Source organism: Cinclus cinclus, chromosome 1, assembly GCF_963662255.1.
Source record: "Cinclus cinclus chromosome 1, bCinCin1.1, whole genome shotgun sequence".
Taxonomy (NCBI): Eukaryota; Metazoa; Chordata; class Aves; order Passeriformes; family Cinclidae; genus Cinclus; species Cinclus cinclus.
Genome location: NC_085046.1, coordinates 9703835 through 9729013, shown reverse-complemented (window position 1 = coordinate 9729013; position 25179 = coordinate 9703835). Strand labels below are relative to the sequence as shown.

At 39.3% G+C, this 25179-nt stretch overlaps 1 protein-coding gene across 1 annotated transcript in view; it reads left to right on the top strand.

Annotated features, from left to right (window-relative positions):
- The window catches only part of DIP2C (disco interacting protein 2 homolog C), a 304980-nt gene that overhangs the window by 255742 nt on the left and 24059 nt on the right, over positions 1-25179 (top strand). Inside the window, exons 28-34 of the mRNA XM_062493877.1 lie at positions 1362-1473; positions 1564-1673; positions 4425-4555; positions 13176-13344; positions 14281-14451; positions 21168-21197; positions 22895-22956. Of these exons, the coding sequence (XP_062349861.1) occupies positions 1362-1473; positions 1564-1673; positions 4425-4555; positions 13176-13344; positions 14281-14451; positions 21168-21197; positions 22895-22956 (785 nt within the window). The remainder of the gene's footprint in view (positions 1-1361; positions 1474-1563; positions 1674-4424; positions 4556-13175; positions 13345-14280; positions 14452-21167; positions 21198-22894; positions 22957-25179) is intronic.

Sequence of the window (25179 nt, the reverse complement as noted above, 5' to 3'; positions counted from 1 at the left end):
TGCGTTTACCTCTGATGTGGAATTCTCCAGGCATGGATATTCTGTATTTTAATGAACCTTCTGAACGTCCAGATTATGTAATTCCTGAGGGGGCTAGGAAGCACCAGCTCTTGAAATTCCTTTTGTTTATGGTTTAGTGTCCCAAATCAAACTTTTAATGGATTAAAATTAGTGATGTAAGAATTAATTTGCCTTGCCATGACAATGAAAATGGATTAAAGGGTGCTGCAGTGGCTTTGTTTGTATTCAGCTTTTAGCTTGAAGTATTTAAACAGTCAATCCAGGGCAGTCCTGGGATTAGACTTTCAAGAGATTAGAGTGATGTTTGCTCCAAATTTCAAAATGTCCAGATTTCTGGTGCTCTAAAAAGTTGACTTCCATGCGATCTTTGTCAATAGAAGCTGTCCTCTTCTGCTCAGAGGTAAAATTTAGTGTCCATATGATTATATGTCCATATTGATTATATTAGTTTAAACGCAGGAAATTTAATGTGCAATGAAATGTTTCATTTCCCTTAAAGAAAAAAAAGTACTCTTAGCAGCATTTGTACAGATTTTCAAAGTTTTGGGGAAAGAAGAAAAATGTTGCCTTTCCAGTATTTCCTGTGTTTTATATTCAGTGATTTCAGTACTCATATGCATGTTTGTCTGAATTCCTTAAGTATACTAATGTTTATTATAAGAATAAGAAGTATTAATATCTTATTAAGATATAAATATTCTTGTAGTTGATACCTATGAACTTTTAAAAATAACAAATCTAAAAGGAGAATTCAGCGTGTATCATCTAAAGTTTGGTGCAGATGGTATTTACTGTAAGATCACCATTTCATTTTTTAGTGCCACTTGCACAATTTCTGTTCTAGAGCTACTTTTGCCAGTAGAAGAACTCCCAGTGGTTTATCAGTAGCACACGAATTGGAAATACATGGCTAATATAAAATTGACTTAAGATAGTAAAATTATTTATATAAAACGTCAGACTAGGTTTTGGTTTATCTGAAAATAAAGTTTATGAACCAAAATACGTTATTGTCACTTAGGAAATCTTTTGGACACAGTCTTCTTTATTGGCACTTTGGGGTTAGAGCTGATACAATTTGTTGGGAAGGTCATATTCTCGCTGTTAAGGTGCCTTTAATTTCATTACAATGCTCTTCTCAGAATAGTTGTAAGACTCACATGACTTTGTCTTCTTTGTGAGCTGCATTTTTTGAGCATCTTCCCACCTGCCAATCAGAAAACATAAAGTTGATAAACCCGTGTCCTCTTCTGGCAGAAAATAAGTCATGGTCTTGCCCATTTTCATGAGACAGTTGATTAGTGTCCCATGATGGTTTTATTTATTCTTTTAATTTCTAGGTGAGCCGCTCTGCCTGCTTAATGACTACGCAGTTAATATGTAAATTGCTACGGTCGCGAGAGGCGGCAGCAGCAGTGGATATCAGGACATGGCCTCCAGTCCTAGATACAGGTGAGTGCTGGGGTCAGGGCACCTCTGTCTCTTTGGTCACTGTGCCTCTGTCAGTGACATACACACGTTTTCTGTCTCTGTCTCCACCAGATGATTTGCCAAAGAAGCGGCCTGCACAGATCTACAAACCTTCTAACCCTGAAACACTTGCTTACCTTGACTTCAGTGTCTCCACCACTGGCATGCTGGCAGGGGTAAAGGTAGGGACTTCTTGTTAAAGCTGCCCTTCTTGCTGTCCTGCCTGGCTGTCAGGTGGTTGCTCCTACTTTGTGACACCTCGTGATTTTTGGAAGCAGGAATTGAAGTACTTCCTTCCTTGCAGATATTGTTTGAATCCATTGACATTAAATTGGTTCTTCTCTACTTGCTAGAGCACTGTGTGTGGTGGGTTAAGCCCATCTCCTCCTCCTCTGACTGAAAATTTCATTCCATTACTCCTGTGCATAAATGACTAGTTTGTCTGTCTGAAGCATTTCTCAGCTTAGGCATCTGATATTTCCATTTCATGAAGGAAATGAGACTGTCATCTTTTTCCTGCTTGTTCCAGTGCCCATTCATTGCTCCCTTCTCATTGCAACTCAGCTACTGGCCATTGGTTTTCAGTGTTCTCTTCTCGCAATTAAGGGACCTGATGATTTCTCTGGTATATTTACCCAGTACAGTACTAGAGTAAGCTGCAAAAATTAATTGATAGATTTGTTTGCTAAGATCAGGCATCTTGAGTTCTTGAAATCTATTCTGCCGTTTTCTCCAACCCTCTAGCCACAATTCATCAAATCTGTTTTACTTCACTTGTGTATCCCACGACTGGTCTCACTAAGACACAGTAAAATCACTCTGTTATTCTTACCTGTTTCTTCCTTACTCCTACTTGTTGCATATCCAAGGATTATCATTACTTTAGCAATCTATGCTGATTTATCACACTCAGAGCCTATGCTGAATTCCTCATACTCTTTAGTGTCATCCATCTATTTGCAGAAACTGTCAGCATAATTTATAAACAAAGAAAACATCATTTCCCCAGTTTTTGGATGAAGAATGGAAGCAGAGAGCTGTTGAAGTGACCAGCCTGAGGCTAACTGATGGTTAAATGGTTGACCTGGCTGATGGTCACATATTGGACACAACTGTAACATTCATTTCATCTAACTTTGAATAGCTACTGTGCATACAGATGTGGAGTAGTCATTGGCCTCCTCAGTAGCCAACAGAGAAAAGCAGGGACTTTTAGGGTATAATTTATCTCACTTACCCATTTTTTTAAAGGAATGAATGTCACATAAGTCTTCATTTCCTCTAGACAAAGTTTCAAGTGACTGTTTCAGAGGCAGTTATCTGTATTAAATCAGGTCTGAATTACGCTTTATCAGACTTGCAGAAATGACTACTAACTATGCAAATTGAGTATTTAGGAAACTTCAAAGATAGTCAAAGGCAGGACAAGTTGATGAGCCTTTCTTACTGTGGCTAGAGGGAAATACAGATAAATCTATCAAGGAATTAACTTCTAATATCTGGGTCACAGAGCCTGAAGGTCACTGAGTCAGCAGGTTTATGTAAATAGTTACCATCTACTACATCATCACTAGTGATTAATTAATTATAAAATTATCAAAAGAGGCCATTCATAATGCAGTGGTACTAAATTTAAAGAAATGGCTGAATAACTCCTGTGGCACCTGAAAAGTTGATAAATGTTTGTAATCACTTTGAAAGTAGTAGATTCCACTTGAAATTACCTCAACATTTTCAATAGCTTGCATGCAGTATGGTGTAAAAATTCACAGAATAACAGCAATTCTATGTCAGTAGAGTTCAGTTTAATCCCATGTGAAAAAGTGGTCTTGATTCATCTGGAGTAGAATTAATCTGCAGACTGCAGGTGATCACCACAGAGACACCATTCAGAGCTGGTCCTTTTGCATCACTTGGAACACATCCAGCCTCAATTATGGCTGTCATTGGAATGGAGAAAAAGTCACTTCTGGAGCTTCAGTCTCCTGTTTACTTTAAGATCAAGTAAATTTTACCTTCCAAGTGACCATTTTCCTCCACTGACTCTCAGTGAGAAGTATATAAAGCAACCAGTTCCCTATGTGGCAGAGATCAAAGGTTTGGTAAGTTAACTCTTATCCAGACTGTATTTCTAACAAAGGTGTCTTTCTGGTTACTAATGGGGAGGACAAACATTAAAAGATATTTTCTTGTTTCCATTGTCATTAGAACTTGTAAGTAAGGATGGGTGAGTGTGGAAGGCATCCTAAAACTAGGAAAGAAATCAGACTAATTTACTTTGGATCAGATTTTTTATTTCTACTTTCTGCATGTATTATGTTTGAAAGCTTCCTTCCCAAGATTTTAAGAGCCCATTTCTCAACCAGGAGCTGGATAACATGAAGATATTTTACAGATATTTATTTAGAGAAACTTTACTAAGTTTATTGGGGATTTTTATGGCTAAATTATTAGGTCTTTAGTACATCTTTGCTGACAAAATCCCTTTCAATTTAAAAAGTGCTTTGGCATTTTTAATTTATTTTGTTAAGAAATGCATAGTTTAAAATATGTTACTGATGATCAACAAAGTGTTTCATTCAGTCATTCATTCCTTTATTCTTCCAGAAAGTGTAGCAGGTTATCAGTAGCTTTGCATACAGCTTGGAGTACATCTTTAAACCACTCACAGCTTTCTTCCTAAAGCACTTCAAACTTACCATTCATTCTGTCTCCTCTCCCCTTTCACAATTATTTGGATGCCCTCTTGAAGGAAAATTATGTTTTCTGAGATAAAAATTACCTGAGTGCATAAAGTCAATTGCATTGAGCATAAAGTCAGTATTTATTTGGTGTTTTTATCCTGTAATTGATGTAAGCATTTGGTGCAGTCTGGGAGTGAGCCTTCCGATGACACAGTTGATCATTTTAATTGCTTTGCTGTTGTCTTTCAGATGTCTCATGCAGCCACTAGTGCCTTTTGTCGTTCTATTAAGCTGCAGTGTGAGCTTTATCCCTCCCGGGAAGTCGCGATCTGCTTGGACCCCTACTGTGGACTTGGGTTTGTCCTCTGGTGCCTCTGCAGGTGAGGCTTCTCCTCAGCCTTTTCTGAAACACGGTTTCCATTGTGCTGTGGCACAACAGAATGGATGATGTGAGTGATGAAAGGATGGGAGGAACAGCCAGTGCCTCTGGGAGTGCCACAGGCAGCTGGAATTGCTGGAAGCTGTGTGGAAAGTGCTGTGTGGAGGATGTGGTTTCTTTGAGCAGGGCATGGCCATGGGTATCTAGACTTGGAAGTACAGAGCATCAGCAGCACGGCTGCTCATTGACCTCCTGCTGCTTTACTGCTGTCTCTGCAGCAGAGTCTGGCTTGTTTTATTTGATGAAAGCAGTGCTTTACCAATATTACCTTAAGGAAGTGGTTTCCTCTTTCTCTAATTTGAAAGCAGGAGTAGATATCAGGGGACTCTCTCATTTGCAAGACTTCCAGGATGTGATTTTTGCAGAGACACAGAAGTGTGTTTTCTTGCAAGGGCTTGTATGGCAGTAGCAAAGTTATCAGAAAACAAAACATTTCTAGTGAAATGTGAATCAGCTTTTTTGGTTAATAAATTTAGAAATAGAACATTTCTGTCAATATCTACACTCCAGGGAAGTTACAGTTCAACACTGAAAGCAGGTCTATTGATTTTTTTTTAAATTAGCTGTGTTGATACAAAGACAAAGGAAAAGAGCTACCGGAGTGTTAATGAAGCCCATTTTGATGAAGGCATCTCAGAATCACAGTAGTCTGACATCTTTGCTTTTTCCACAGAAAGTTCTTTGGTTTTATCCGTACTGGCTATCTTTAGTTACTAAAATGAAGATAATCCACAGCATTAAAAATATTTTGGATAAACTTTGTACCAATTTACTGAATACCTGAAGGAAATATAATTTGATAACAACTGCAACAATTTCTTTTCAGCAATTATTTTTTATTTAAAAGTAGGCTATTGTTATGATTTATTGCCTTTTAAAATATCTGTTATTATATTAAATAGGCTAAAGATTAACAGCATTATCTTATTCATTCTTGATCAGTTTCTCTTGATTTAAGATATACTTGCCTAATACTGTTTTGGATTTTACATAGGGATTAGAGTTGCCTTTGCTTTGAAAAACCTCTGGGTTTTCAGTGTTTTATTTACCCAACATAAAAGTAAAACTATTGAGGCTGCAAAAAACCCCGCAACCTTCAGAAATATTGGGATTTTAATTAAAACACTCTGTTTTAAGTTTAATTTTTTAAATGATGCTTTTTTAAAGTCAGTTGACTATTCCTGATTAAGACTTGAGTGTTCCAGCATATGCTGATGTCAGCACTGTTAGGCCAGGGAAGGTCTGTACAGTGCCATAGGAGAGTTCAGCTAAGGAATGTATTGTTCTATAGGACAGTGCTGGAAAACAGAGCATCCAGGAATAACTTCTATGCAACATCATGACAGAGCCATAAAACACAGATAAATGTTGACCTGTCCAAAACACAAGTAATTTGTGGTGCCCAAGACTCTCCTGAATGCAAATTTTTTTTCTTCCAGAACCATTTTTCCAACAAATACCCATTTGCTGCCCTTAGGTCCTTCCCAAGGCTGATAGTATTCAGCCTTTCAGAAGGAGAAGATTGTTTATGACTGGCAAGTGAATTAAGGCAGCAAGCCTCTGGGAGAAAGCAATCAGAGTCTGTGCTCATTTGTAGCTTACAGAAGGAATAGAAAATTTTATATACCATTTCCAAAGAAGAGAGAGGAAACAAGGGAGTTGAACAAACTGAGATCAGGCCAGCAACACTCTAGTCTTATGAATCTTCTCATCAATCTTTTCTTTGCCACTGATCCCCTGTTCCTATTAAATCAGAAAAACTTCAGGCTGCTAGAATTGCAATTGTCATTTAGAGAAAGCTGGCATCAGATATAGGCTAATTAATTCCACTTATAAACCTAATTTCCATTTCATTACTGTTTTAGAAATGAATATTGTTTGATGTGATAGGAAAAAATACATCCTGGAGTTTACAAGGCTCTTACTCATAACTTAAAATTTTGTGGCTTTGCATTTTATCCTTTGAGGTTCAGCATAACTGGATCCTATCCAACATTTCCACCCAGGTTTCTAACTCAGAGAATTCCACTCTAAACTTATGATTGTCTGTCACCACTGCCATTTACTAAATTAATATTTCTCATGGCATATGGAAATGAAGTTCGATCTTCATTTTTTTTATAAATTAGGGGCTTTTGAGTGTTAAATAGGAACTCTTTGTTTTAGGAGCCCAGCAGGAAGAAAGAGCAACCTCCTGTGCTGGGTGCAGTTAAAAGTACATTTGAATTCCTTTATTAACTAGACCAAAGGAAGCATTGACTAAGGAATTGAAAGAAAAACTAACCTTTTATCCCCATTGTAGGTGCTTAGATGTTGTGCTGGCCTGCTCCACTGCGGTGCCCCAGAATGCCCCATTCTGTGAGGTCAAAGCTACTTAGGAAAGCTGCTGGAGCATGGAGCCAGCCCTTTGGTAAGTTTGTAATATATTGCATAGTTTTGCAAAGTTTTTTATTTTTTGAAATTTTATTATTTTATGGCCTAAAGGTTATAAAATAATAAAGAAAAGAAACCTTGCAAAGCAGAGCAATACATTAAAAAGGACTATTTCCTCTAAACTGGCTGCATGCTCCAGCAGGGTTTCCTTGGAACCTATGTGATTGGACAGCAAGTCCTGGGTGTGGCAGCAGACGGCAGCCCCATGTGAGTTCACAAACCCCTAACTTCCTAATTTTAACGAGTTCTTACTCATGATTCAATAAAAGAATACATTATCTTTGTGGTTTTGTCTCTAATAATCTCGTTTATCCATTCTCAGAAGGTATCCTAGTATTCTGACTTGCATTGCATTATATTTTAAAATGTATTACGTTCTTTCAAAGGAAAAAAAATCCTCAAATGTAAAAAAAAAAAAAAAAAAATGTATTCTCAATCCCATTGTTCAGAAATGCTTCCTGAAATTAAGATGTCCCTGTCTTAATGCTTCTCATTGTGGGGCAGAATAGAGAATTCTGCAGTTCATTAGTGAGGATTCACTTAACTGATAGCTGCTGAGTAATGCAATAGAATAAGAATTTTCCCTCTACTTTAGTCCAGCTAAACCAACTCAAATTGCAGTTCTACTTTTACTGCTGGAAGACAGAGTTGTCCTTGCACAAATTAAAATTAAGTACATTAATAATTTTTAATAAACTTTATATATATTCTCAGAAATATTATATTCTCTGAGCCTGTGGTAGTGTAAGTTGGTGAGACTCAGACTGGACCAGCAGAACAGAATTTTCTGGTCTGCAGTGGCCATGCAATAAATAACATGACTTCTATGAAATGGTCCAGGCTTTCCAGGAAAGGTGATTTCTCCTATCCTACTCCTGCTGTCCCTGTTCCATAGCATTAAGCCAAAATCTGCAGTGGTGCTGCCAGGTGGCTTCTGCTGCAAAAGACTGCAAGGTTTCTTAGTAACCAGACAGGTGGAATTGTGCCATAAGTAAGCAAGGAATTGCAATACCAACAGAAGAACTGCATTTTAGGAAAGTTTATTGTGCTAGGAATCACTAATTATTGTTAGGTTTTATAGGCTAACTTGAAGATAACGGGCAGGCATGAGCATTTCACCCGATTTCTAGCCCATGTGCAGCAAATTAAAGGCGAGACTGCACAAAGAAGCCTAAATGCCACATCAGAACCAGATAACTCTGACCTGGGAAGTGAAGGATATGAACATAAACATCTGTTATGTATTTTGCAAAGTGCATATCTGGCACAAGAGGAATTGAAGGTGTATTCTCTCCCCACACACTGGTGTGTGTCAGTTTCCTGGAGAGTCGGTAGCCAATGGCAATTTGTGGAAGAGGCAATTGCTTTCCTTCCACATTGTATCAGTACTGTTAAACCTGCCTGAATCCTGGAAGGTTCAAGGGCAGCTGAGTCACCTTGATACTTGAGTTCTGAGATGAGTTGGCAGACTTACCTCATCACCTCTGGAGACATGCCCATACATGGGGTATAAGTGGGACAGGTGAGATGGTGGTAAGGAACCAGAATGATGCTCAAGGCTGAGCAATGGCCTTTTGCTGTCTCTGGTACTGATGGGCTAACTGCTTGCCATGTGCAGTCCTGCTCTTAGAGCACTGTGTGCCTGCTGTCATCTTTGGGCTCTGCAGGTGGGGTGAGGTCCTTTCTTTTCTCTTCAGAAGTCCCTGGTTTTTGTACATGGTGGATCTCCAGAACTGAAGATTTAATTTTGGCTCAAGTCCTTTGAAGCCTAAGAGAGATACATGCTCAAACTCTGTTGTCTATAGGCTGTACTGTTCTTCCTACAAGCTCATGTACAAGTCCAGGTGATTGTGAAGACTTTGTTCTACCAAACACACAGTTCCCATACCTGTCCCTCATCACCAAATGCCAAATATCATCTGTAGAAATGCAGAAACCAAATGCATACACTTAAAGGATTCAGCAGTATCCACCTGCCTCCTCCAGTTAAGTGGGGAAGCGGTTCATGTCACCTGACAAGGACACAGGAGTAAGGGCAGTGATGGGTCAGTAACTGCCAGAATGCAATTGCAGATTGCACTTGCCATTGTCAGCATTTATTGACCTGCTGAATTTTTTTTGAACTATAATAAAACCTCAGCTTTTACTGCTAATCTGCCTCAGCATAATGTGGGCTAAAGTTCCAATTCAGTGGAACAGTTAAGTGCCAAGAGGTCCTTCCAGGAATCTCCATATGCTGCCAGAGCAGCCTGCTAGCAGAGGAGCCAGTGTTGTGATCATATGGTGCCATTGTACCAAAATAGATCCTGGTGCTTTTACCTGGAGTATGCCTGTCCTTGGGCAGCCCTTGCTTGGTTCAGGCAGACAGGTTCATTTACTGCCAAAATCCATGGCTTTGTCCACCACATTAATATGTTTTTTTCCCCCTGGATTGCTCTGCAGTCCCCTAAAGGAAGACAGCATTTCTAAAAGGTGATCTTGCACCTCCGCCACCCCTGCGTTTCACCTTGCATCTGCATCCCAAAAGTCACTGTGACATGGTGATGCAGGGATGCTCTGCACTGTGTCCACTCCTGTTGTTAAGACTTGCATCAGGAGGTGGATACTTTTGTGAAAAATTTCTGCAGCAATGGAAGAAACAATCTTGGTTCAGTTCCTCCCCAGTATTTACATAAGCAAAATCTTGCACCTAATCCATCGTATTATATATTGTTGCAATCTCGTTTCTGAGATTTCAGAAAGTTCAACAGTTTTTATTTAAACTCACAAGTTTTTCCTAATATCCCATTCATCCCCCTGCTGCCACAATGTTCACTGTGATTTTGTTGGTTCGTGTATGAGAACAGCCAATCTGACAGCTTAGCCATTTTAACTATCACTGTTTAAAGGTGAGGTGGAACTGCCTCACCTTGTTCAATGCCTCAGTTTTGGGATTAACTCAGCCAAATCTAGAATTCCATACCTGGGTGAACCTACCAAACTTCTCTGCCATTCTTAGAATAACATGGAAGCAGCATTGACAGAACTTCCTATAGGTTTAGAACCATATCAAGCTTCATCCAGCACCTCCAAAGCAGCCTTGCACAACTGCAGCTTGTTCAAGCACAGGGTCCTCTGTGTGGTGTTTGGCATTCATGCTAAGTAAACACCCTCTAAAATCTCTCAGTGATTTCAAACCACTGGAATGGTATGAAATGTTTCAACCAGCTGTACCAGCTGTAGCTTCTCTCTACCAAAACAGTGGTGATAGACAGCTTCTTAGGGGAATATAAATCTTTGAATTGTCATGGATATGTAGAATTTTGTGGCTTGGACTGATACAGAAATTCTGCGTAATGTTTCAGAGATTGATTCAGGGAGCTGAGCCAAGTTGTGGCCAACGTCATGGTGACCAGGTGCTGCATAAACCACTTCAGCTGTGGAACTGGCACATTCACCCCACAATTATGCCTTTGTAATTCTTCTTGTAGCTCCACCAACTGCTCTTGCAAATCAGAGGATATGCATGGATTATTAAACCACAGCTCAGTAAGCAAAGCCTGTATTGGGCATGAAGTTTTCAGGCATGGTATCAACTGGCTGTAGGTTTGTGGATTGCAGTCAAGAGCAGTACATGTGAGGCTCTCCACCACTGAAAGTTTTCTTCCTGCTAGATATTTCCCTCTGCTGTGCAGCTTGATCCTGAACTCCACAGTGTTTTTGAGGCATTTGATAACTCAGAAAACATACTAGTAGCATGTTAATTTGTTTCAGTATAATTGGAGTAGTTTTTTTAGTCTAAGCCTGATCATAAGAGTATTTGTTTCCCTCAGTCTGAAGAAGATGGGTTATTTTGCATCCAGATCCTCATACTTTGCTGCAGGAGTGTTGGTGGGAGCAAAACAACTTTCTTGTACCTAAGTTGATCAAGAGAGTTTAACAGCTCACCCTCACACATTAGTGTTGCTGAGGGGGGAATACATCTGTCTTTGGTGTAAACTCTGCTATTTGGAATTATTACCTGGTAAAACGCATTTGGAATCAATTTCCTATTTTCCTACCCAAGCAATGCAGCTTTTTTCTCCAATATTACTGTGGAGTTTGTGCAAACACTTTCCAGTACAGGGATAAAGTTTGTTATTTTGATTGGTTTTGATTTTGGTATGTCTGCCCAGTTGAATAAGTGATACCTGAGGAATCTTAATGTGGTTGTGAGTAATAATTCTCCCATATTTGACACCCTGGCAGATGATTTTTTTCAGCTGATACAGGGCCAGGGGGAAGGGTCTGAAGGTGAATCTTTGCAAACCATATCTGTACATATTAGAGCCCGTCCCAGATTTTTACTTGAGTGGTTACAGCTTCCTGTTTGTAAGAATTACGTGTTTACCAGACAGATTGCACACCTTGATTGTTTGTGGAGCCCTAAGCTTAACGATCTTTTGGTCTTACTTCTCTGTAAAACAATAGAATTTGCTAAGAATGAAAGAGTGAAGTAATATTTATAGTAAAAATTGTTACCACCCTCTGGCTGGTTTGATCTTTCACTTGATCTTGGGGCATTCCCCTTTCAGGTGTGGGTAATGCTGCCAAGATCTATTTTCACATGTTTATGCAGCACCTGCTCGAGGTTCAGTGATACTTTATTCTGATTCCATGAAGGGGTAAAGGTTTATTTGCCTGCTCCATGCTGTGGCCATCGTGTCAGCCCCATCCCAGAACACATCACTCCATGGCAAGCCACTGGTCATCAGTCACCCAGAGTGGCATAAATGGGGACAAACAGTCAAAGATAAAATTTCTCCTCTGTGATAAATGGCATTGCTTGAACTGTAGTTCATACATATTCCATTACATACTCAGGCTCATACTCCAGCAGAGACCTAAACAATTTGGATATTAACTGCTGTTGTGACTGGAGTGTAATTCACCTTTCCTTTTTTGCCTTTAGCATAAAGACACCCAGGTCACACAAACCTCATTCTACATGGCACAGCTTTTGAAAGCACTCTCATCTGGGTTAGAGGGAAGTGGGGACACTCACTCACCCGGGAGGGAATATGTGTGTGTGTGCGCGCGCGCGTGCCCGCAGCCCGTCTGCAAGGGTGCCTGATGTCCAGTGTTACAGAGATGCTCATATTCCTGAAAATAAAGTTCCATTTCGTATCTTATCTCAGACACTTGGATTTGAAAACATCAACTTTACCAAGCTGGCATTTCAGGTTTTCAAGTCACAAATGAAATTTTTTTATACGTCATAAATCTTTGGGACTTTTATGGTCCTTTCTCAGAACTTCTATGATTTGAAGGCTTTACGCAGTCACCATTCCAATTTGAAATATCTACAGATCACAAATTTACATGTGAGGGGACTGTAAAATTGATGGTAAATATTCCTGTGTGAGATGAGTGAACAACACAGAACCCATGGGAAATAAAGTCATCAAATTGGGAATATTTTTCCCTTGGGGAGAATCTTAGGTACCAGAGAAATTAGCTCTGACATAATTGTTTCCCTCAGGGACCCTGATAAGTGTATTTTTGCAATATTTATGCTCAATGGGTATCCAGTATGCAAGAGATGCAGTATATTTGAGTTTCAAAAGTTCATAAAACTTTCACAGAAGAAATTTAAAGCTACAAGGGACGTTAAATTAGGGCCAAATTTACTCTCTTGGAAATGGTTGCTAACCTCTTGCTTGCTTTTAGCAGGAGACAGGTTGCTTCCATATTAATTAATAAAGTATTCTTTTAGTCAAGGTCTCCTAAAATGCTAATTACCCAATCCAAAGTATTTGTCAGCAGCACTTAATTTTTCTTAATTTTATTATACTGCTTATTCACACTATTAATAACTGAGGTATTTTGCTCTTTTTGGTACAGTCCTAGCAGCAAAGTCCACTGGAATTTTGAGTAAATTAGTAGTTTTGGAGCACATTCTGCCCGCAGTCCTCATGGTTCATCATAGATTCTGGAAGTGCAGTGAAAATCCAGGGTTAAACATTATGTTAAACTTCTGGAGCTGTGGAACACTTGTAAGGCTTTACATGATTCAACCTGTGCTGTGATAAACTGTATGTTCAAGTACCCCATAGCTTGTCTGTGGACACTGGTGTTTAGTGTGTGTTAATGAATCTTGTGTCTTGCAGCGTTTATTCAGGACACCAGTCTATTCTGATTCCTCCCTCAGAACTGGAGACCAATCCTGCCCTTTGGCTTCTTGCCGTGAGTCAGTACAAAGTGAGAGACACTTTTTGTTCCTATTCAGTCATGGAGCTCTGTACTAAGGGACTCGGTTCGCAAACAGAGTCGCTGAAGGTGAGTGGTTCTGCTGTCCTGCACGCCCTGCCGCCTGCACGGTGGGGTTTGGGAGCCTTGAGCACTCTGCTGAATGTCTGCTGGGAACAAAAAAATCATCAGAGGGCACAGGCAACTTCCACAGAACCAGTGTTACTCCTTGCCAAAGGCCGTGTATCAACACCAGTCATTCTTCAGATCACAAGGCTATTAAACATCAAGAAAAGGCTTTTATTTACCGAAGCTTTCTGATGTGTGTTGCAGCCTGTGTTGATAGGCACGTGTTGGAAAACAGAGGTGTAAATGTCCAAGGGGTTCAAGGATATTACATTGTATACAGTGTTTTATGAGTACGCTGGCTATATGAAGTACTAGCTTGGTTTGACCCCTATAGTTAAATAATCACATGTTTAAAAGTAGTGTTGTTTTAACTAGATGGTCCTCGTTGTATGGAGAGGAGGATGTATCTCCCTTTTCCCCCTCAGAATTAAAGGCCAGGTAGCCAGTTAAATATCTGAAATCATCTGGAATTTCCCACGTGCTACTGAAATAAATTGAAACTTGAAATACTGATATTTATGATGTCTCCAGCCTTTACCATCCTCACTTAATGATTTCCTAATCAGTTTTTCCAAGTCTAGACGTTGCTTCCTGTTTGCTGTTATTCACTGTCGTCTGAATTAATTTGGGGAAATAGCATTCCCTCCCTTCAGAATTAGCATGCCCATCATTTCCTATGTGCTAATGTTGAGATGACAAGCAAGTATGTGCTTCTTCAGTTATTAGAGTGTCATCTGGCCATCCGGCCTCCAGGATAAATGGAAACTGTGCTGATACCTTGGCCTCTGTTCTGCTGTTCCTCTTGAATCATATTACCTGAATAATACACTTAAGAACTTCTGTTTTGCATTAAATCTGTCCATTTGTGGCCTTTGTTACATTCTGACTTCTTTCTAGGCAAGGGGACTGGACCTTTCACGTGTACGGACATGTGTAGTAGTGGCTGAAGAACGACCTCGGATAGCTCTTACTCAGTCATTTTCAAAGTTATTTAAAGACCTGGGTCTCCATCCACGGGCTGTCAGCACATCACTTGGCTGTAGAGTTAACCTGGCAATATGTTTGCAGGTAAGATTTTTCACTCCTTAAGCTCAACGTTGTTTAAGGAAATGGTTTTCAGTAAGAAGCGTTCATTGTATTTCCTTTGGCTGGTTGCTCATAGACATACTAAGAAAATGCATGTGGTACTTAATGTTCTTGCATACACAGGTAGTAAATTTCTGTTACTTTGTCAACAACTCATCCCTCTCATGTTGCAATCATAGCATTTACTCTGCCCATTAATACAGTAATTCAGAAAAGCACCTGACAGTGACAGAGTGTGTATTTTGTACTCCATAGTTAGTATGTAATCATGTCATGTAAATGACAGTTTCCAAATGTTTATTTCAGTATGTTACAAAATGGATTCCTTCTCTTTGTAAAATACTTCCAACCATTACTTGGAAAATTATTTTGTTATATCTCTTCTGTTTTGATCCTCTAATCAGAAGAAAAGTCCCAAGGATAATATAGGATGTAATGTGAATTCTCCAGGAACCTTTACTGAGTTGTTTTTTTTAGTGACTGATGGAGCACTTTAACTATCTGGTCTGAATTTCTGAGTAGCATCTAGTTTTTCAACGAGTGATAACTACAACAAGCAAATAGTTTTAGGTTGATCTAGAGTATTTTATCTTTGAGGACCTCATGTGATGAAAGTTAACTTGCCTTTTTTAGGATGTTCCATTTTGAGTTAATTTCTACTTATTTCCAGTTTAAATTCATCTGGCATTAGATCCAGACTTTTTTTATTCTAGAATAAGAATCTCATTTCTGTCATGAATGTAATACACATCTTAATTTTGATAAATAGATAAAGACTCTTAATACATAGTTTCCTAATCTCTGTCTCATTTTTGTGACTCTTGATATCTTTCTGTCCTTCCAAATCTGGTTTCACAGTTGCACATACTATTCCTGTAATAATACCAAGGGTGTCCTACTCAGGTGTAATATGTTTTCTAATTTAATAACCTTTTAAATACTAAAAGAATCGTCTTCTGCATTTGCAGCTGCTCTGGCTGGGAAGTTCCATATTCATTTGATCATGTGCCATGTCTCTAACCTCTTCAAAGTCACTGTGTCCTTGATAGGACTTGCCTGTACTCTGTGTGGTCCATCCTGCATTTCAAATCTACCAGATACCCCTGGTTTATGTGAAGGATTTCTCATGAAGGTCACATGGGTCCCTGCTACAGTGTGGAAGTCAGAACAACTGTTCTCAGTGACACTACAAATAAGAATCTGCTATTCCTTTTCTGATTGTAAATATAAATATTTTTAATCAAAACAACTGACAAATTGAGGTTATGGGTTCAGCACAGAACAGTATTTCTGTGCCTGTTTTAGCCTCTTGCCCTTTTCAGTGTTACCAGGATATGAGTACAAGGAGGTGTGCCACACCTCCAGTACTGCTTGCTTTTTCTCTGACTGCAGCAGAGTATCCCTACAGCCCAGGGTGTCTTTAATTCTTACTGTCAAGCATATGACAAGGCACAGCTGAGCAGGGTTAAAAAGTCATTCTGTTGCCCAGAGGTAGAATTGTTTGGTTTGCCATTCTGTAATTGCTGCCACAAATATTCTCCAGGAATAAAAATGTTTTAGAAAGGAGGGGAAGCAGGGAAGTGAAGACATACCTTCATTGGAAACAGATCAGGATGGGGCCTGTCAGCTTTCCCCTGCAGCTATGGTGGAGCTGCTTCTGAAAGACAACTCAACTTCTCTGGCTTCTGGCCCTTGGAGGGACCAGACATGAAGGATGCTTTAAATTACAAGGGCAAAATTTTAGCTGCAGAAGTTTGCTTGCCACTAATGAAAATCTTTATTTTAGACATGCATTGATCTCTGGACGGTTGCTTCACTTTTAAGTCCTTAATTCAGGACAAATAATAAAATCAGGAGATAACACTAAGCAGCAGTAATGCAGTTGCAGCACCAAAGTGTGGCCTGTTGGAAGTAACGTTGTGCTTGTTCTGCCTGGGATTTAATGTTTTTCATAGCAGCCTGTGTGGAGGTGAGTTTTTGATTTGTGACTGAACAGTGTTGGGAGCACACCAGTGGCTGGGCTCTTGCTGACCAGTCCTGCACAGCATCAGGGCTGTCCCCACTTCTCTTTTTGCCCCCTGCACCATTATCCCACTGCCCTCTAGCAAGCAGCCTGGAGGAGAAAGAAGCTGGGAAGGGACACAGCCAGGAAATCTGTCCCCAGCTGACCTGGGATATCCCATACTAGATCATGTCATGCTCAGCATTTAAGCAAAAGGGTGATTGGTTTTCCAAAGTAGCCATTGCTTAGACTGTCTGGGTGTTGTTCTGCTCAAGTGATTGCTTTTATGTAACTTGGGTTTTTCTCTTTCCTTCACTCATTAAACTGTCTTCATCCTGGCCTGTGGATTTTCTCACTTTTGCTCTTCCTATGTTTTCCCTGTCCCACAGGGAGCTGGGTGGGTCCTGAGCTGCTGACTGGGTCAACCCACTGCAAACATGCAAGAAAGCTGACTACACTCAGAGAAACTGGAAGTCCTAGTCAGCATGGAGTTAGGCTGGATTATGGCTTGATTATGTATATCTGCCTTTTGATTGTGTTACCTCCTTAACTGAAGAATGATTCAACAACTCTTTCTAGAATTTCTATAAAGAACCATCTAAGAAGCAAACTATAAAAGTGGCTAAATCTCTGAAGGAATATTGTTAATGATAGTGCCTCTGGATATAGGAACAGCACAGAATGAGAGCCTTGAGTGAGATTGTTAAACAGCCTGGCTGATTGTATAGCTTAATGTCAGGCTTCATTGAGCTCTACTGAGATGTGGCATCTCAGTCCATAGGACAAACTAAAAGCCAAACACTGTCTAAAGAGTGGTGTGGCTGGAATGGAGGAAAGCCACTTCAGGACATGCATCATTATCCTTCCAAGCGGAATTGTTTTTGAAGTATTTGAGCTGAGGCTTGTTTGGCAAGTTTTAAAGGTGTTTGAAAAATTACTGAAGGTTTTACTTGCAAGCATCACCACAAAACATGTCATTTTGTGGAGAATATAAAGACAGAGACTTCTGTGTTTTGAAGCATCTGGCAGTAGACATTGCCAGGGATTGGATACTAAAATAGATTCAATGCTCTTTCCGAAGTTTATAGCTAGTGGTATGCCAGAATACCTTGTAGGGTATTCTGTTTTCTCATCTGAGGAACAAATTAAATTTTAATCCCTTATCTACAATATTCCTGCAATTAGTATTGTCTCCAGTATATTCCAGAAATGGGTTATGATTTCTGGATTCTTCACACTGCATAAAACTACTTCTCAGGATATCTGAGTCAATAGCATCTGCCTTTGCATTTTTTCTTCCAAGTTATGTCATCTATGAGATCAGCACGTGGTTCCTGGAACCCCATCTTCCACAGGGATAATGGTGATCCAGCCTGTTCTGCAGTGTTTCTAAAATATGTATCTACTTATCACCTTAGTAAACATATCTCAGTATTCAGCTACTGACCCTTACCAGCAATAAAACCTATCCAGGTTTCTTCTCTGTGTGCTGCCTCTAATACAACTTGGATATTATATTTGACACCTTCTTGATTTGCAATTTTGTGGACAAATCCAAGACTCAAATGTTTAAAGGGAAAGGCATCCTGATTTTTCCAGAAAGCTTTTACAGTTCACCTCTCCAAAGAGAAGCAGAGGAAGGTGTATATGTACATATATGTGTGTGTCTGTGTGTGTGTGCATACAGCAAAGTTTAACTTTTTATTAAAGATTACCTTGAAAAGGAAATCATTGTGATAATCTCTCTGGTACAAAAGAGTCTTAGTCTACCAAATTATCTTAATTTCTGGGTTGTGATCATTGACAGACTAATGCATTGTCATTTGTATTCATTTCCTTTCAAACTGAGAGCAAATTTAGTATGTTTCCTTTGATGTAGTCATTTTGGATTAGGTTTCTAGAGATGTACTTTTGAAAATAAATAATTCCCTCCATCTTTAGGCACTTAAATACTATTCATATTTGACCTTTTATAGCTGTATAGTCACAGACAATGGTCCAGGGATTAGTGAGATTAAAAGATTGCATCTAGCATAGTTTAATTCTCATTAACTAGCATCTTAGCATTCAAGAGAGAAAAACAGATATGAAAAGTAGCTGTTTTCTTACAACAGCACAGATGGTTCTCTAGGATTTTAGTTGATTTCCATTTAAACACTTGGAATAAATATTTTCATTTTATTCAACCTGCTAACGATTTCAGTTGAGGGAAAATTTCTAGAAGTTGTTAATTTTCCTTATTTAACCCTGAAAATGTACTAACAAATCTGTCCAATCTAAGGAGAGCAGGATTCATCTTGCTTCTTTTCTATCTCCTCTAACTGAGACTTTAAGGTTAAGTGAGTTATCCCATACCCATCAATAGTCAGTGGAAATGCAGAAATACTTCAAGAGACATCTCAGGCACCCATTTGGGGATGGCATCCGTCATCATCAGGAGATCCTTCCTACCTTATACTGCACACTTTCTTCTTTAATGGCTGAAATTACATGAAATGTACCCTTTCCTCACTGTCTAGCAAAGGCATCTTTGTTACTCAGTTTAGAGCATAAAGTTAATATTTCTTTTTACTTAGTGATAGATCACACTCTCTGAGGATCTTCCATATTAAAAGTAATAAAGGGTAGGTGTGCAAAGAGTGCCACAGGAGACCATGCACTGTCAGAGGTATGATTCACACTTACCAATGCACTACAGCCCTGGGTGAGCTCCCTCAGATTGTGTTTTCACACCTTTTCCATGAGTCATGCCATGAAATTATTTTCACAGCTCCAGCTGCTGTGCTAGCATAGGTGACATTACCAAGTGCACACCAAAAATTCCTTTTCTGAGCATCGCTGGAACAGAAGCAGACTTGGAGTAAATCCTTAGGTTAAATAAAACACCAGAACGCCAGTTATTTCTAAATTCTTAGTATTTCTGGTAGCCTGGTTCCTGGCTTTTAACTCTGGAGTGGGAAGTAGGGGAGAGCATGCAGCTTGGCCTTTGACTTGATTGGAAATTCAGTATGCACTGAGTCCTGGCATGTGGTCAGCCCTATAGCTGACTTGATGGGGTGGTCCTTCAAGCAGTTTTGACCTGCAGTGTTTTTCCAAAGAATAAAAGCCTGGCATATTGCTGAGATTTGCTCGGATAGGGATGGTTCACCAGTGGCAGCCTGTGAATGGGCAGAGATTTATTTTAGTCCAAGAGATGTGACTTATGATATACCCATTTTCAGACAGAAAATTCTGTATGTCCCAATTTGTTTCCTTGAACATTAACAGCCATGTCCTAAGTAAGTATCAGATACTCCAGAAGTTACATTGTTTTTTCCCTGTTACCAGCATGACAGATGCTCTCTGTCTCTCAAAATAGATGTGCACACATAAATTGAGTCAGTCGTTCTGGTCTTGGCTTAGGCTCTGCTTCCTTTGAAATACTTTTCAGAGTATTCCAGCTGCAACTGGCTACAGGGACATTCCTGATAATCCAGCTGTTGTTTCTCAAGCTATTTTGTAGTTAAAAGCCATATGAGGCTCTGGTACTCTCAAAGTCCTTTCTGCACCTGCAGTATAGTCACAGGCAATGAATTATATAACTTTATATAACTGCTGGATTTCAGTAATTCTTCTGCTTTCTTGCAGTTACACTGCAGTGTTCAGCCTGGATTATTAGTAGTACCATTTTGGGGCATCAGTGCAATAAGCAGATTTCATCTTCCTTGCATCCAAAATAAACATGTCTTAAAGTGCTGCTGTGACAGCTTCCTGCAGTCTTTAACTCTGTTGGCATTCAGAAGTCTGGTGAGAGGAATGTGGGATGCCAGGGCTTTCAGAGCTGTTTATTTTCACAAGTTGTAGGGCAACTCCCACAGCAGCCATCTGGTGTTAGGTACTCCACGTGATAGTAGCGCCTTAGGACTAGTCACCACTGAGGATGTTTTGTTGTTTGAGTTATCAGTCATGGTGGAGAGCTGATGGGTTTTTATCAGCTTTTAATTTTACTGTTCTTTATATGTATTACACTGTTTACCATAACAAATAGGAATGAAGACTTATTGGGCTCTGAAGTTGCTCCATTTATTTACCATCTTCCAGTAGTTAGACTATGCACCAAGCCTTGATTTTATTTCACTTTAGGATCAGGTTAATCTGTATGCAAGAAGGTGTAAGTATCTTTCTCTGTTGTATGCTAATTTTATTTTTTTTTTCCAAAAAGAGAGCTTACTTTTGATTTCCAGAGGACATCACTTAGAAAATTCTGTTACTAGTAAAATGGCAAACCTGGAATTCTCAAGGGAATAAAGTGTATTAAAATAGAAGGGCCATAATGTTTAATGACTTCAAAACTAAAAACAACAACAACAAAAAAATCAGTATGCTAGACACGTGTTTTCCACTAACAACATTGTCTGTAGTGTCCTAAAACCATTTAAGTCTGTTTGTCCAAGGTTAGCAGTCTACAGCTGTCTCTTCTGTTGCTCTACTAAAATGTTGACACCTCATTTTTTACTTTTTTAACCTTTAATGGTATAATGGTTAATTTGTAAAATTCCTGTATTTGACATTGTTTTTCTTTTTATTTTACTCCCTGCTTTTTGCATTCTCCTCTTTTTTTTCTCCCACCCTTCATTCCCATTTTTTTGTTATTATTTTTGTCTTGTGTTACCTTCTTTCCTTCTCTCCCTTATCCCTGCTATTCCTGCTGCTATAGCCTCACAGGCTGGGGAAGCTGGCCGAGCAGGTAGGGGATTTTCATGTTCCCTCAATACCCACCTATCAGCTTCCAACAGTGGGACAGACTAGAAATTGAGTCTGGAGATTTGGGGATTTTCAGATCCTTCTATAAAATTATAAATAAGTCCAGTATAGCTTTATCTGGATGCAGGTTTCATCAAATATTAGATGTTCATGGTAACTATTTCATTCATGCTGAAAATAATAAATACCATAGTGATTGTCTTTGATTTTCAAACTTGACTGTTTCCATTATTTTACAAATCAAATCAGCTTTAGTTTTATTTTTAAGACAACCAATTTTTCCTTGGTTTTGTTTTTTTCTTTTCAACACTGCATATATTTCAAGTAAGTTCTCCACTCAGCACTAGTCTGTTACACTGCTGAGTTTACCAGTAGACTGAAAATCGTGTTGTTAATAGCTAGAGAGGATATTGTATCTTGTATTGTGCATAACAAGCTAAAGAGGCTAACATGCATGTGCAGCTCTATTACTCCTGTTCTCCTCTGCTGGTGGGTGATAATCGGTACCTGTTCAGTAAGAATCAATTGGTAGTGGTAACACTATTGCCCCGTAGGTACAAAAGTTAGCTATTTGTGGGTCTGGGTAGCAACTTCTAGTGCTCAAAAAATTGTGGAAGAATCAGCCAGCATTGGAGAAATGTAAAAATTAGCTCTAGACATTCCTAATGTGAAGAATTATGCTCTACAGTGTGTCCCAAATGGGACAGAAATCACTAGGAGCTTGTGTTGCCTGCTGGTTTAAGTAGTAGGTGTCTAATAACTGGTAAAGGAGTTTGTGCATCTGGAGTTTACCAGGTTTAGGAGAATTTCTCTGCTGAAAAGAAAATTCCCAAAATGCCAGTGTTCCAGAACGAAGTTTTGCTTTTCTTCTAGCTTTGTGCTTAGCTGTAGCATGAGGTCTGCAGCAGAGAAGAGAACCCTAGCCTGGAGCATTGAGAATTCACATGATGTTCAGTGGTGATGAGTTTGAAGTTTTGGATAAGGGCAGATCATAGCAGGCTGCAAAATTGCAGAAAAACCGTGGGTGGAAAGGCCCAAAGACTGCATCATCTCTGCATGAAAGGAAACTAAAATTAGTCTGCCTCTTTTCGAGTAACTAAATATTGTGACATAAAGCAAGGGTTTAAATTATGCAGTGGAAGACTGAAAAGGATCAGAATAATTGCTTAACAGACCTTCAGTCCAGATTGGTTCATGTCATGCGTGCTACCTTTACTATCTTTAGCTTCAAGTATATTCTCTGTTGCATGTATGGAAGACTCTCAGTAAACCATGCTTCACATTCCTGACCATGTGCTTCTGCCATTAAACTGTGTCTCCTCAGCAATTTCAGCCTTCCTTTATATGGCAAAATGTGTTTAACATTTTTTGTATGTATCCATGTGCTGATTACTTGGCCTTTTGTAGCAAATAAAGCCTCTGTTGACATGTGTGGGTTAAGTAGTCTGACTGCTTGATGTTTTTCTGAACTCCAAGGCAACAAGTGCCTGATGGTAGGTATGTTTCCAGTGCTTGTTCTGATTCTGTAAAGCTGAGCTTTGATTGATGAATACCTTAAATATAACTTGTCATTTGATTAGCATAATTAGCACTGAAATGAATGTTTGGTTATTTGGGGGGTAAAACTCTTTTTTGTCTCTCAGCCCTCAGGTTCTGATTAGCTGATGTTGTTGTTTACAGGGAACATCTGGACCAGATCCCACCACAGTGTATGTTGATATGAGGGCACTGAGGCATGACAGGTCGGAACCACCTTTTTCTTTTTCTCTAATACGCACAATTAACAGAGTTTGTAGCAAGAAAGCTGCTTACAGCACACCTCACGGACCCTGGAAACCTCATAAATAATTTGTATTGACTCCTACCGGCGAGCAGACACAGACATTTATATTGGTTAATTCATTTTACCACTGATAAAACTGAGGCATATGACATCACTACTGCAATGACTAACAAGATTCCTTGCCTTTATTGCCATCAGGATTTCATGACTTTGTATTCAGGTGGTGCAGCCTAGCCAGTCCCCAAGGACTGGAGTCCTGTTGGGCCTTTTGGCTTCACAGAGGTGTTTCTCCTGGCTTGGCAGCTGTTTGCCTGTCAGGAGATCTGGTGGGATTTGCTGCAGTTCTTAATGCTGCAGGACTATGAGGGGATGGATTATTTGCTTCAACAGCTGTGAGCAACCACACTCTGTAATTGTGGGTATTTTTCAGTTCCATCTTGAGTGTTAGATATGTATACAAGGAGTGAGAAAGAAAATTTATCACTTGGTCATTGGAGGCAGTCTTGAGATCTCAGGTGGGATTTTAAAAAATACCCATGCACATATATTTCAGTTTTCCAATACTCTGGTCATGAGTCTCTTTACAGAACTGTAACAAACCAAGAAATTTTTTACGAACTCTGGAAAAAATGAACATTTAATTACCAGTCCTGGTTCCCTTAAAAAATCATTACCCAAAGAAGGAGTTTCTTTGTTCTTTTTCTTTCATCCTTCTTAAAAGCTTAACAGAGAATTTGTCCCCCAGCTTTGGCTCTATCAAAGTGACCAGTTCGGCTTGCCAGAGTGCAAACCTCAGGGCACTGCAGTCCCAAATTACCCACTCAGTAGTTGGGTCAGATAGAAATGTAGGTATTTTCTTGTCACACATGGAGTTTGGCAGGTAGAAGAAAGAAGCTGCAAGATGTTTGACTCATGATTTCTCTTTATTCCTTTTGCACACAATTATTCCAGTAATAACACTTATGTTTGATCTGTGCTTTGGGACACTACTGGGTCTGCATAACCCAACCACAGAAATTTGGTGTTCCTGGCCCAGCAACAGCAGTAGTATGGAGATAGAGTCCACAGTCATACTCAACCCAGAAAAGAAAAAAGCCTTTTCTATAGAAAGAGAATGTAACATTCACAGACAGTAAAAAAAAAAAAAAAATCTGTTTAGGGAGAGGAATTAAGATTTACTGTTCATAAAAGTTGCATAAACAATGGGTATACTATTTCCCTGCCATAGCATGTCATTGAGAAGTAAGCATCATTATCCAGATCAGGCTTTGCAGTGATCACACTGCAAATAAATTTATATTTAGTGACTAGTTCTCTAGAACATGAAATATGATCTTTAAAGCTGGTTCTTATATTGTGGTAATGTAGATTTTAATTTGATGGTTTAAAGCTGTGCTTCATTTACCCAATCTTGCAGAATTTAGAATTACATTAGTGGGTCATAAATTAAGGGAGAAAACAACTCTATTGACATATTCTCTTCACACTTGCTGTTTCTAACAATTTTAGTGGAACTGAATGTCCCTATCACTTAGCAGTATCTGAAAGATCCCTGTAAATATCTGTGAGACCCTAGAGTAGCAACCTACAGTCTTTGCAGGCCAGCCAGTCCCCTAACAATACAAACATTTTACACTGTCCACTTAATGTGAGAAAATGTTTTTCATAATTTGTATTTTAGAAGATATTTTTCAGGGTCTGAAACAGACTGAACTTTTTTTTTTTTTCCCAGTGATAAAAAAATGGCATGACAACACTCTCTAGTTGCTTCAAAAAACAGCTGTAGTTCATCTCTGAGATTATTCAAATCCTGCTCACATCCATAAAAATTAATAATCAGTTTCAGTACAACTATTTCAAGCTTATCCAGTAATTATGTGCATGCACACTTTACAGTTTATGAAATTGTCATTTTCTTGTAGGCACTTAGGTCAAAATACCTGTGCTGGGTACTATCTGTGTGGAGATCTAGGGGTGGCTGTTCGACCAAACTTGATGTTTCTTTCCTCCCAGCTCTCCCTGGATTTGGATAGTTTGCTTTTTAGGTCAGGGTGGAGGTTTTCAAACACATTTTTGTGTGTGTCCCTGTGTGGTTTTGAGCTAACAGCCCATTGGTTTAGCTGCTGGGACTCTGGCCATAGTACATAGAACCTTCTCATCTGGAGGTTCAGGAAACTTGTAC